The following is a 13,964-nucleotide window of genomic DNA, read 5'->3' as shown; positions in this document are numbered from 1 at the left end:
TAATTGATATCAGTATGTTTGAGTAGCATGTTTCATCTAAAGATTCTACGATTGCTGTGAGCTATTCTGTTCCATAACAAATTTCAGATTTCATGTTTCTTCCTCCTTTTTTCCACCTTTGAAAAGCATATTACCTATGGAGATGTCTACCACTATAGAAATGTTTTACTGCCATTATTAACACACCACACTTCAGAAGCAGCAGTCTCTTTTGCACAATGTTTTAAGTGGAATTGAAGGAGTGTGGTAGTCATCCTCATGGTCACTGTTACATACAGATAAATGAGGGAGCTAATTCATGGAGGTTTTCAGTAGGATTTAGCACTGTAGCTGGTGAATCCTCCAGAGACCGTAGGTATTTCCAGAGACATCTAGAGTCCTGGAAGTATTATCGGCCTTTGCAGTGTCTCCCAAAACATCAAGCAAATTAGAAGCTCTAATAGGATTTAACACTATCCTCTATTTCTTCTCTGGTTAGGTTCATTTTTATTGGAATTTTAATTACAACATACCACAAACCCCCACCCCCCAATACACAAATCCACGCTCATTAAACATTAACATAACATACAGTGAGCATAACATACAACAATACGGACAAACAAATAAAAGACTTCCTTTATCCTATATCTGGCCTCCTTATTTACTTCTTATAAACTGTTTCCTTTATGAATAATTATTAAGATTTTTCTAATTATAACTTAAATATCCACAAAGTCTCCTGCAGACATTAATCGAAACAAGTCCAGGTATGTATTTTAGGGCACTGTTTTGTGAAGTACTCTCTGCATTTTTCTCATGCTTTTTGAAACTCTTGTCTAGTGTGATCTCTAATTGCCTGTTAATCTGACCAGTTCAATATACTCTAACAGTTTGTCTTGCCATTCCTTTATTGTTGGCACAGTTTCTTTTTTCCAGTTTTTAGCAGTTAGGATCCTTGCCGCTCCTGTGGCATAGAGGAATATTTTCTGATCTTCTCTTGCTATACCTGTGCCCGTTATCCCTAGTAGAAAAGCTTCTGCATTTTTTGTAAAGTTATACTTAAACATTTTTTTAAGCTTGTCATACACTATCCTCTATTTCTTCTGCATCAGCAATAGCAATTAATCTATCATATTTGAAAGGGGAATATCATAATTTGCTTTCTGCTTGTGGCAGTTTATGGTTAGTATGTTATGGGAACAAACTATTCCTCCAACAGTTCTCCGGCCTTGATCTCCATTTGTTATGGGAGTCATTCCTTCATGTTATGGAACTTTGTCCATTATCTCCCTGTTTCCAGACAGCTGGTTGCTGCATCAGCTATGTGCTGATCCCTGAGAAAACTGAGTATTTTTCTCCTTAAAGTAACTCCTTGCATAAAAAGGGCTGAAGCCCAGTTCATACTCCTGCAAGCAGACTAATGATGTGCAACATCTAAAAAGCTGACCTTTATAGCTCTCTCATTGGGTTACGGACTTATGCTTATTAGTATTTTATCCTGCTAGAAATAGGTAATTATTTAAAGCAGCGGTGCTCAGAAATGCAAGAACCACTGCTTGAATGAGAACAATCCGAATTAAAGGCAAGCACAGTGCCCCTTCAGGCTTACCCAGAGTCAGATTGGGACTTGCACTTCACTTGTGCAGTCACTGCAAATGGAGATCATGGGGTTGGCCAGCTTCATAGACTCTGGCTGCAATTGATAGCTAGCTGTGCAGTCCAGGAGGCTGTCAAAGATGAAGCTGGAGATCATGGGGCTGGCCAGTCTCCTGATTCTGGCTGCACAGAGCTGTCAAACGTAGCCGTGGATTGCCAGCACCCTGGTTGCCTGCTGCCCTGATCTCCTTTCCTCCACTGCCTGTTTCTTCCCCACCACACTTCCTTAAAATAAAGATACAGTTCCCAGAGTTCCCTGTGAAGAGGGATTGCTTGCTTATGCACACTGAGAACTGTAGCTCTGTGAGGGGAATAGGGGTCCCCTAACAACTCCCAGCACCTCTAACAAACTACAATTCCCAGAATTGTTTGTGGGAAGCCATGACTGTTTAAAGTGGCATCGTAGTGCTTTATATGTGTGGTGTGAATGTGGCCCAAGTCTGATTTTTGCCAAATGGAAAAAAAAAGGGGGAACATAACCAAGTTTTTAGTTACTTTGACATACCTTGTTTTGACAGTGTTAAATATTGGCTGCTTTGGAGAAAGGATATGAAGTGCTCCAATTCCTAACCAGTAATTCTGCCATGAATATATTCCATTGAACCTGTCCACCTTTCCAGCACAGCAAGCCAAACAGTCTCCCATAACCAATCTTAGACAAAGGCAAGAAAGCTGCGGCTTTTGATTTAATTGGGTTCCTTGACACAGCCACTTCCTTTGTCCCACACAGCTGGAATCCAAGCCTGGGAAAGGCTTGACAGAGCGAGCGCTCTCTGACTGGAAGACAGCTCTGAAGAGGGAGAGGGAGGAGCACCAGCACCTCCTGGCTGAGTCGTACAGCGCCGTCATGGATTTGACCAAGCAGCTGCAGATCAGCGAGAAGAACTGGGACCAGGAGAAGCTGGAGCTCCTGGACCGATTCAAGGATGAACGGCAGCAGGCAGAGCAGCAAGTGAAGGAGTTGCAGAACAAAATAAATCAGGTGAGAACGGAATACATTGTGTGGGTGCAACTCGCCCTCCAAAGTCTCGGCGAGAATTTCAGCAAGTGTGAATATAATGTGCATTCTCTTAGCAGAATCAATATAGGCTGGCAGCAATGGATTTCCCTGCATGAGCATAAGTGTGGGTATAGATGCAGAGTGTTGTGGTCGAGTCCAGTCCTGGATTTAAATTCCTGCCCAGCCATGGAACTCCCTGGGTGACTTCCAAGCCAATCACCATCACTAGCCTATTTCTCAAGGTGTTTGAGAGAAGGACGGCTCTGTATGCTTTCTGAGCATCATGGAGGAAGGGCAGGATAAAAGCATAATAATAATATGAATCAGAATAATGATGCTGGCCAACAAATGCCTATCCCCTAGGCTTCCTTGTTCCCATGAATACATGCATGTCTTTGCATGCAGCACACACGCTAGCAGGGTAACCCCCTCATGTGCAGAGCTGCCAACATGATTTTCTGGTTCCAGGTTCCAACAAAATTCTACTGGGTGATGCTGAGTAGGACTAACATTTGATACAACCTTATATAAGAAGATAAATTTGTATATAATCTGACTGCACTTGGCATTATATGCAATTTTATCTCCTCTTTTGCAGATGGGGTACAGGGTCCAAAGATAAAACTGGATCCACACACAATTAATAAGCTGACTGGCAGCCAGAGTATATATTAAGAGTACATATTAAGCTTTCCCCATAATTTCCAGACTAGAAGAGGCTTGACCTGTTGCATTTCTGCCTGCCTCACAGCTGTTAAAGACACAAAAGCCCCGCCTTCCCTCCACCACCACATATCCCATCCCAAACCATGCAGAGAAATCAAGGTTCATGAATTGTGAACCAGCTATGTTACTGTAGATGCATGTGTGTCTTGGACATCAGTAGGCTACAAATGAGGCACCTAAATAAAACTAAGACCTCTATCATCTCCCCTGTAGATTCTGCATGATCTGCAACAGTGGAATAGATCCGTCTGTCCCCCAGTGGCACACTGAACACATTCCTTTGCCAGCAGTTAATGTTTCATTGACTCATCCCCAGCCTGACCCTCTATCAAAATGGATCCTAAGCAACACATCTGCCCCCAAGCTCCAGTTTCTCTATTAGTGATTGATTTTTTGAAACAGTGTCTCTGCCAGAAATATGTGGGTGCTGCAAGGAACACCCAATATCCCCCGAGTACTGTGATGCCAGTGGGATGTCCCTGCAGGGGCTGAACTTTGCAGTGCACTCATTAGAAACTGAACAAAAAAACGGTTATTGTCCACTGCCATGCTACATAGAGGACAAATTGGCTCATGTGCAGGCCCAGCACTAGAATTGCTTTGTCTTTCAGTTGCAGAAGGGAGCTGACCTCTGGGCTTTGAAAAACTCTGAAATGGAGAAGCATGGCAGTAGCTGGAAAGAGGTAAGCTGGACAGGAATGGCTTTGTCCTAACCTGTAAAATTCAGGCAGAGATGACATGTGTTGGGTGTGAACTAAAACCTTGCCCCAGAAAGGTGAATGGAAGCTGTAGAATTATGCTGGGGACAAATTATAAGGGAATGATCACATTTGATACTTGTGAGCATTCCAGATGCCTATGGTTGGCTGTGTGGTGTAGTGGTTAAGAGCGGTAGACTCGTAATCTGGTGAACTGGGTTCACTTCCCCGCTCCTCCACATGCAGCTGCTGGGTGACCTTGGGCCAGTCACACTTCTCTGAAGTCTCTCAGCCCCACTTACCTCACAGAGTGTTTGTTGTGGGGGAGGAAGGGAAAGGAGAATGTTAGCCGCTTTGAGACTCCTTCGGGTAGTGATAAAGCAGGATATCAAATCCAAACTCCTTCTCTTCTTCTTCTTTGGACACAGGGTTAGCTATACCTCCTCCTGGTTCAGCAAGGCATTCACTAAATAGGTTACATGTCTCTTATTACTTATGGTGAGAATATTAGGAATGTGTTTCCTGAGAGGGGCTGTGTGACAGACAGAAATTCAACAGGGTCAGCTATCTCCATCTCTATACCTTTGTGCTGAGGAATGCTGCATCTGTTGAATTTACCTGCATGCATTAAAATATCCGAGCCTTGGTCATGATTGCTATTTTTTATCTCTTAATAGCACTTCAGATTTCAGCTAAATTTGAAGTGCATGTCTATGAAAACTGTAACACCTAGAGCAGGGGTCAGCAAACTTGTTCAGCAGGGGGCCAGTCCACTGTCCCTCAGACCTTGTGGGGGGCCAGACTATATTTTGAAAAATAAATAAAAATGAACGAATTCCTATGCCCCATAAATAACCCAGAGATGCATTTTAAATAAAAGGACACATTCTACTCATGTAAAAACACACTAATTCCCAGACCGTCCGCGGGCTGGATTTAGAAGGTGATTGGGCTGGATCCGGCCCCTGGGCCTTAGTTTGTCTACCCATGACCTAGAGCAATGAGCATTTTGACTGAGCTCTTGACATCGCACTGAATTCTGAAATTTAGGGGAAATCCCCACAGAACTCTTTTTTGCTGCTTAAGTGCAAAGTGAAGCCTTACATTCCTCTGGGAAGCTGACCCCTCTGCCCCCTTTAGCTAAGCTTCTCTAGGCCTGCTACTGATGATAAAAGGCCTCTCTAATGTTCCTTTCAGACTCTCAATGAGAAAATCACCGACAAAGAAACTGTTTCCGAAACAGACATGAAAGGAAGCAACTTAAAAAGGTGAGATGTGTGCAGCTTCTAAGTTTTGCTTCTTCCTTCAACTCTTCACCATCTGGAAAACAGTTAGCCGACTCCTCTAGCCATACTCAAGCTTAACGATTGATGAGAAAAGCACTTTGAGGCCATGGGGTGCGGTAACATGTTTTCCTTCTCTGTGCAAAATTGGTAGCCGGCAATACCTGATGCCACATTGGGGCAGAAAATATAGACTGCTTGGTTGTTTGCATGCGAGCCTATCTGTATAATTTACCATCTTCCATACCTCTGCCTTCAGCAAGTGTAAATACACAAAATGCATATTACCATGGAACTATTTGACCCTCTTTGCATCTTTCAGGGACAGAACTAGATGGTGTGCATGCTCATATTTCTTATCATGCTTTTATTCTACTCCCTTGTTGAAAACACAAAACATGTTACCTTGATAATGGTATTGCCTTTTAATAACTGTATGCTATTATTTCCCCCCACCTGTCTTCCTCGTGTTCCCTGTAAGTGATTATTTAGGACAGGGGTAGGGATTTTGTGGCCACCCAGATGTTGTTAGGCTCCCAATGTCCATCAGCCCCAGTCAGCAGTGTTAAAAACTGAGATATGAAAGCTAGGAGCTAAATGGCACCTTAAACATAGGTTATAGGCACCACAATGGAGTGTCTAGGTGTGCTTTTTTATAACAAGAATACAAAGCTGAAAATGAATGAACTGCAACTAAAACCTTATGTTCATTTTTCGCATGGTCTAGGCCTCATTTGAAGACTGCAAAAAACAACAACACCAAAGCCATACTGTACTTCCCCTGCCCGCCCCCCTGATATTCTTATGAGAGTCCCTTCTCTAGTCTTCAGAGAGTGGCTGGAAGTGGGGAGGCAGAAAAAGGTCCTCCTTTCCTACCAGGCAAAAATTCCTAGTGAGCCTTAGCAGAAGAGTACCCCATAGATTCTTTTAGGAGATTCTTAGTGCAAAGTGAATTGTTTCCCTTTTCACACTGTATTGGACAATACTGGAGTGGGAAGTGGGACCTTCTGTTGAGCTTCACAGCAATTCTACTGCAAGAGAAGTGCTCTCTCTGTGTGGAGTCACGACACTCCGAGGCAGTAAGAGCCTAGGACTAAACCTCTGTGCAAAGAATCACACTCCATGTAAGTGTGTGTGTGTGTGTGTGTATGAAACTGGATTAGGTAGCATTAATGTGAATGCAATGAACTCACCAGTTACTCTCACTTCTGTTTTAGCAATGCACAGCCTTTTCCGCACATGCATCAATTATGGATCTGGGGGTCATTTCCCAACATTATTTACCCTACTCATAGCTTAGGGGATAATGGAGATAGTGGGGAATGGCAGAAGACATTAGCCTTTGTAATCTCAGAATGTCCAATTGGAAGTTTGGAACGCAAAATTTGAAAGGCAGGTCTGCAAGCATCCATCTATCTTCTGTCCATTTTGACATTATTGAAGGCATGCCTTCCATCCTATTTTTCTTGCTTTCTTGGTCATCTTAAGAGATGACTTGGAAAATAATAGGAGAATTGGCCATCATCTGTGTAGGAACCATGAAGCAGGAAAGTAGATATAGCCCGACCAGGAAAAAGCTTCTACTTAGGAAGGACAGAGCCTGGAGGTAGAAATAAGACACCTTCCCTAATAAATGTGCTTGCTCCCTTCTCTTTTCTATCCAGGACCAAGTCAGTCTCCTCAATGTCTGAATTTGAAAGTTTGCTTGATTGTTCTCCTTATCTTCCTGGCAAAACCAGTCCCGTCATCACAGACAACGTCCGCAGCAAAAAGGGCTCTCCAGCTACACAGGTGTTGCCTGACACTTTGAAGGACCCTGCAGGGTTTGCCCCCAATAACTGTGCCTATCTGAATAGTGAGCAACCCACGCCAGAGAGCCTGACCACAGAGAAGCTGGATGTCTCGTCATGCAACTTCACCCAGACAAGCAGCTTCTCTGTGCAGGATCAGGCCCAGAAACATGTGCAGAGAAGCTACACTGCTCCCGACAAGACTGGGATCCGCATATATTATAGCCCACCGGTGGTACGTAGGTTGGAATCGCCCCTAGTCCACAAGAGAGACGGGAAGATAATGGTTGAGCCTGGCTTCCTGTTCACCATGGCCAAGCCTAAGGAAGAATCGGACAGCTCTGAAAACATGTACAGCCGGTGGCTGTGCAATTTCTCCAAGCAGCACCGAGAGCTGCTTGACAGCAGTACTGTTAGCGAGAAAGCTGTGGCCCCTGTGCCCAGATTTCCACCTTCCCTGCATGACCTTGAGATCTCCGGCAACATGAGCGATGACATGAAGGAGATCACCAACTGTGTCCGGCAAGCTATCCGCTCCAGCTCCCTGGAGAGAAAGGTTAAGAGCACTTCCAGCCAGACAGTGGGATTGGCCAGTGTTGGTACCCAGACTACCCAGTCTGTCAGCATCGGTCTGCAGACAGACATGCCCAGGGGCAGCATACACAGCAGCAAGAGCTGGTCCCCACGAAGCTCCTCCCTTATATCCGTTCGCAGCAAGCAGATCTCGACCTCTCTGGACAAAGTCCACTCCAGGATCGAACGGCCCTGTTGCTCCCCCAAGTACGGCTCTCCGAAACTCCAAAGGAGATCATCTTCTAAGCTGGACAACTCCAAGGACCGAAGCCTGTGGAACCTTCATCAGACGAAGCAGAATGGCTCAGCCTGGGCTCGTTCCACCACCACCAGAGACAGCCCAGTTCTCAGCAACATTAATGATGGCCTGTCCAGCTTGTTCAATGTTGTGGAGCATTCTGGGAGCACAGAGTCCATCTGGAAGCCAGGATGTCAGGAAAGCAAAGCCAAGCCAGAAACTCCTAAGTATGGGATAGTGCAGGAGTTTTTCCGGAATGTGTGTGGCAGAACTCAGAGCCCCACTTTGGCTCCAGAGAAGAAAGACCTGGTAGGAGGAGACAGCAGCAGCAGCAGCAAGAAACCGGAGCATTCCTCCTCAGTTGTGCTCCAGCTGTCTGAAAACACCCCCAAGGTCCTTGACAAAAAGCCCTTGAAGCAGAGCTGCAGCGAGGAACCAAAGCTGTCCATCCCAGGCCAAGGTGGCAAGGACAGAGCCTTAAAGGAGCCAGACATCATCTCTGCTATTATTGCCAATGAGGTAGTGCTTATTTGCTTTAAAACAGGGGTGGGAGACTTCAGGCCTGGGGACCAAATCTCTCTACCTGGCTCTCAGAACCAGAATATACCCCTTGCTGACCCTTCTTCACACCCCAAGTGTTTCTGCCTGGTTAAAATGTATCTGAACTCCGATAACCCCTTTTGGCTGCCTGGATAGAGGATGGTGTGTATATGTTTAGAAACTAGCCTGCTGTACAAAAATATAATTTACATCAGTTGTTCCAACCAAAAGGTTCCCCACCGCTAACCTGCCCCTGCCTACAGCCCTTCTGTGAGCTGAAATGTAGCATAGCATTATCTCCTATCCACTGCAAACTTCAAGGGCCAGAAGCAAGGATGTCAACAACCACCATCGTATATTGCTTTGGCTGCCACTAAGTGCTTAAAGAGACAAGGGGTCAGGTTTGGCAAGTGGAACTTCCCTGCTCTCTCCTCTTCCTGTGTGTGCCATGTTCCAGAGGGTTGGGCTGTGTCAGCCCAGCTTACACAAGGCACAGGTAATCAGAAATGTCTTGCTCTAGAAAAATCCCAGTGGCACCAGTGGCAAACCTCTCTGTTCCATAACTAGGGTGCCACTACCAAAAAGACCCTCTCCCTGGTAATTACCTGCCTCATGTCATTCTGAGGGGGAACTCTAAGCAGGTACGTGTGGGAGAAGGCGATAACCTGGTCCAAAACTATTTAGTTAAAAACAGCACTTCACCTGTTGCTAGGCTTTCAATGATGCATTTCAGCTATTCGTCGTGCTTCAAATACATTATCTTCATATCATCCCTGTGAAGTCCTACTGCGTTATCATCTCCATATTGCAGATTTGTTGCAGGGGGTGGGTCAGAGCATAATGGTATACCTTAACAAGGCCATGTAGGGAGTTTCTTGCTGGGGCAAGATTTGAACAAGGTCCTTTAACCGTCACGCTGCGACAGATCTCAGGTTGCCCATCCTTTTTCACACGCTACCCTTTCCTTCTGTCTCTCTTTGCAGGACGTGGCCTGTGATTGCAGCTCCCAGTCGCTGACTTCCTGTTTTGCTCGGCCGTCGCGCTCAGCTGTCCGCCACTCCCCTTCCAGGTGCAAGCTGCACCCTTCTGATGGCAGCCGGGTAGAAGAGAAAGCAGGGCCTCTGAGTGAGTGAGAGGGCTGTGCTTGCTGCCGTGCTGATGGAAGAGCAACCTATGCCCTGGAACTGCCAGTCCCTCCAGCACCTCTGGGACTAGCTACTTCTGAGCCAGCTGCAGATGAGGGGCTCTGCTCTTAGATACCCAGGGTGACACCATGCATCTCCTGTCTCACCTTAGCTCAACAGGGATACCGGCAGCACAGAGGCTGTGCTACGTGGGCAGGGGACAGAGTGGGAGAGTCTTGCTAGAGGTGTGGTTTCTCGGTCACTGGAAACCTTTCTGTCCCTCCCCCCTCTCAGTGGGAACATGACCTACAAGAGCTGGACGTTGCCAGAGTCTCGTGAAGCAGCCTGTGCTGTTTCCATGGCATCGGGTGTGTGTGTGAGAGAGAGAGAGAGTGTGTGTGTCGCCAGTTTGAGGAGATGCATCTCTCTTCTTTGTGAAAAAGGCATCACAGTGAGGGATTAGGGAGTGCAGTATCAACAAAGCTGCTTGGCCCTCCCTGCCTTGGTCTAGGGGTGGGGAAGGAAAACAGCAGTCCTTCAGGAAACACTAGACAGCTGGTTTCAAAGCCTTAAGAACTCCTCTCAGAACAGCTGTACTATAGGATTTCCCCAGAACGAGGCATTCAATATGGTGTACAGAGAAAGAGGGCGGGGGGAGGGTGCTAGCAAAATTGCCACCAGGAAATGCCACCATAGCATAAGTGCTCCGGGCCGTTGTGTACAAGTAGATTGGAAAAGCCCTGGATTTGCTCTGCAACCAAATTTGCATGGATAGTTTACCCCAGGTGTGCCCAGCATACAATACCAGCACTGGGCCATGCACCCAGCCTGCACCGTGGTGCACAGTATGGTCTATTCAGAGTGCTGACACTCTTGATAAAACAAGAGCACCTGACCTGTGGGAAACAGCCGTGCAAGCATGGTCTGTGTTGCCTTCCTGTCCATGTGCATAAAACTTCCCATGATTACTGAAATGCATCAGTAGACCTGGACTTTTTCTTCTTCAGGCCTCTGATGCCATCTCCATGGCTCAGAACAATTGTTGCTTTGTATCAGCCTCTGTGCTTGGCTGCTGCGGTGCAGTTGAGCACCAGGAGTTCACAGAAAGAGTATGCTGAGTCCTCCATGTCTACAATTCCAGTCTGTTTCCATTTCTCCGTACCCCATACAATGGGTAACTGTAGCTATTCCTAAGGAGAGTTGCTTCTGTCATTTGCTGTTGCATGTTTTTCAACTGGAAATCTCAAAACCCTTTGTGATCAACTTGCCTCTGTAATAATAGTTTAACAGAGCCCATAGAATGAAAATACAGATGAGACAGTGAATGGGGAGAAGAGGTACCATCTTTTCAGTGCTGCAGAACATTCCAAGTTTCACGGGAGGCAGGGGGTTGTGTGCCTGCTGCATATCTCAGGGCAGAGCTTCTCCTATGTCACACTCTCCAATGGTTGCTGCCAGTGCTCTACTAAATATTTTGATGGTTGCTAGTTCCTGTGAGTCAACCCTGTTCTAGAGAAAAGGTATTAATGGGGATCCTCCAGCATCCAGTGTAGTGCATTATCTGCTCATACAAACAACTTTCAGGGCTCCAGCAAAGGATCTCTCTTTTCATTGACTCTTCTGCTTTGCTGAGGGATTTGGGGAGCAGGCAGGTTTTGCTGCTCCCCACCTCCAGGTTCAGTAGCACAGATTTCTGTGTATTGCAACTCTTTGCAGGTCACACTTCTGCAGGGATGTGATCTGAAAGGTAGGACAATATGCGAGAGCAAGCCCTGGCTTCCTTGGAAGTACCCTTCCAGAGAGAGCTGGCTCTTCAGGAACAGTACCACTTGTGAATGCAGCTGGGGGATCAGAAGTTAGAGTGGTTGTCCATGTAAAAGAGAAAAAGCAACTCAAATCTCCCTGCCGGTAGAAAACTTGAATGTCAGGCAGAATAATCAGCTAGAACACACTCTACCTCTGACATGTCTGCTTTCCACAGACAGGACACATGATGTGAGCAATTGTTTAAACAAGCCACGTCACCCACTCGTGAAGTGGTATAATCACATGGAAGGGCTGTGTACTATGTGGCTTTTAGTTTTTGTTTAAAAATATACATCAGCCTTCAGAGAGGATTTGGGAGGAATATTCTTTAGAGGTGCAGTAGAACCTGACTGATCCATATCAGAAGCTCAGTGGGTCAGTTTTTTGTTGTTATTATTATAAAACAGCAGGTCATCCTTATAGTCTGCAGAGAAGATTATCACAGCCACCTTTATCGGTGAGATTAAAAAAGAGGCTTGGAAAGCTGAAATGAACATGAAACCCACAAATCTTTGCAAGCAGGCAACATTTTTTTAAAAAACAAATCTTCTGAAACCTGCATGCATTTTGGCTGACTTTCAATTGATACCTTGCAAGTCATAATTTTTAATTTGTATTTTTAATTTGAGTTTTAGGTTTTTGTCATATGTGTGATAAAATTCAGAAGTTCAATTCATTATGTAGCTAATTAGTAATGCAGCAATGTAAATGTCTGTGACATCATATTATTTAAAATAACTTGCAAAAGAGGAAAAATATTGTTTATTTTATTTTTTGTAAACTTTTGACATGTTTACAACTAAAGAGACCATAATGGCTTGGTGTACTTTGTGCTAATTTTTTTTCCTTCTAAATTCTGCACCAAGCTAGGCTGAATTTTGCAGTGAATAAATTCTGCTGACTATATTTGCTTATTTTTGCCTACTATTATTCTGCTTCTCCAAGGCATGGAGAGGGGCAAAGGTCTGGGCAGAACAGGGTGACTTCACCCTGGCACCTGGAGATCCAGCTGAGCCCCTTATCCTCTGCTCCTCAGAATTAACTAAGACCACTCATCCCATTTCTCATATACTTTCATGCACATCCTTGCTTTAAGGCCTAGAGTGGCCCTCATATGAGCTAGAACTGAGAGGTTTTGCTGTTGCAGTCTCTCCCCATTCCCAATGAGGACTCTTTCTGATTGATTGGTCTCAAATATTTGCAGCTCACTTATCATTAACACATCGTAGTCAATCTGCCTTGGTCCTTCCACTGAATCTTCTTCAATTGTAAGCTCTATTGTTTCTTTACAAAAACATTAGCTGAAAGAGACCAAGAAGTCATTCATAAAATGGTATTTGAGGAATGAATGATTCCTCTGGGAATCATGTCTTGAGTGCCTATTACTCTACAGAAAACTACTGCTTGCTTTCTCGTCAAGTGATGGGCACCTGATCCTCCTGCAGCCTTCCTTGTCCTGAAGTGCACGTCTATTATGTTTGTTATTAAAGGTCCATGGGTTGGATTCAGCTAGCTCATTCCGCCACTGGAAGCCAGTGGAAGGACTCCCACTAGCACATGGGGGCTTCTCCCTGCTCTTCCCCCCCCCCCATGCCTTCCTCCAGATCTGCTCTGCAAGGTCAGTGCAGTGTACGATGGGAGGAAAGCGGAGATCATTCTGTCGGGCAATAAATGCTTGTGCTGATGGAGTGACCTCCATTGTGCTGTATTGAATTCTACCCCATGTTGCTATTTTTAGCAACAGAGATGCTTCAGTTGGACCTGCAACTTCATCCACCTGAGTTCTTTGTGCTTGCTTTCAAAGACGCGCACATAGGATTGCAGCCAAAGGGAGACATAACAGTTTCACTCCCCATAGTGTTGCTCTCCAAGATGTCTCTGTTTGCATTAAAAGCAGGAAAAGCAAAACAACATCAGGGCTACATAACAGAAGCTTTGGTATTCCCTGCAGCCAATTGATCAGTTTAGTATACTTTTTTTCCTGTGCTTTGGGCACCTTCAGAATGTATTAGCTAGTGGTGTTAAACTAAACCCTGGCAAAGGCTCATTGAAAGCATCTCTCTGCTTAATGTTTTGACGCAGCAACAGGCTATGTTGAGCACTGGCCAAGGGACACAGAAACCAATGTAACTTTAAATCCTTGATCTCCGAAGGAGTTTCTTTAAATACTGCTATTCTCTAAATTTGGGAGCAGGGAGCTAGGTGAGGCAGGCAGAAGATGAGCTAAAATAAAAATACCTATTGGATTATGAGATTGCAGGTGCAAAGCCGGGGGCACTGTCTTAGCTCATACTTAGCTCATTCTCAGGGGAGAAAATCAGCCCTGACGTCTAATATGGAGCTGGTGAAAAATTATTTCAGGGGCCTGGAGGAGGCTGGAAGCAACTCTGCGGAATGCGGCCAGACATTCCCAGCCTAAGAACCTGTATGCTGGTAATTGCCTGGATATACTTGCTTGGCTTAACAGACAGGCTGCTAACACTGCCTTGGCAGAGCAAAGGAAAAAAAGGGCCAGCAGCACATTGCCAGGTATAGGATTCTCTTGAAG

At 45.3% G+C, this 13,964-nt stretch overlaps 1 protein-coding gene across 4 annotated transcripts in view; it reads left to right on the top strand.

Moving 5' to 3' along the window:
- MTCL2 (microtubule crosslinking factor 2) overlaps positions 1-12,322 on the top strand; it is an 81,504-nt gene extending 69,182 nt beyond the window's left edge. For 3 of the 4 annotated variants that reach the window (XM_083746445.1, XM_083746446.1, XM_083746444.1), the window contains exons 11-15: positions 2,369-2,620; positions 3,976-4,047; positions 5,260-5,330; positions 7,010-8,465; positions 9,470-12,322. In XM_083746445.1, coding sequence (XP_083602571.1) covers positions 2,369-2,620; positions 3,976-4,047; positions 5,260-5,330; positions 7,010-8,465; positions 9,470-9,619 — 2,001 coding nt within the window. In that variant the 3' untranslated portion in view covers positions 9,620-12,322. The remainder of the gene's footprint in view (positions 1-2,368; positions 2,621-3,975; positions 4,048-5,259; positions 5,331-7,009; positions 8,466-9,469) is intronic. The other variant, XM_083746447.1, reaches the window with a different exon arrangement.
- Positions 12,323-13,964: the final 1,642 nt, after the last annotated feature.

This window comes from Podarcis gaigeae, assembly GCF_964106915.1.
Source record: "Podarcis gaigeae genome assembly, chromosome: 6".
Lineage (NCBI taxonomy): Eukaryota > Metazoa > Chordata > Lepidosauria > Squamata > Lacertidae > Podarcis > Podarcis gaigeae.
The sequence above is the reverse complement of the archived record's forward strand: the minus strand, read 5'-3'. Positions and strand labels throughout refer to the sequence as shown.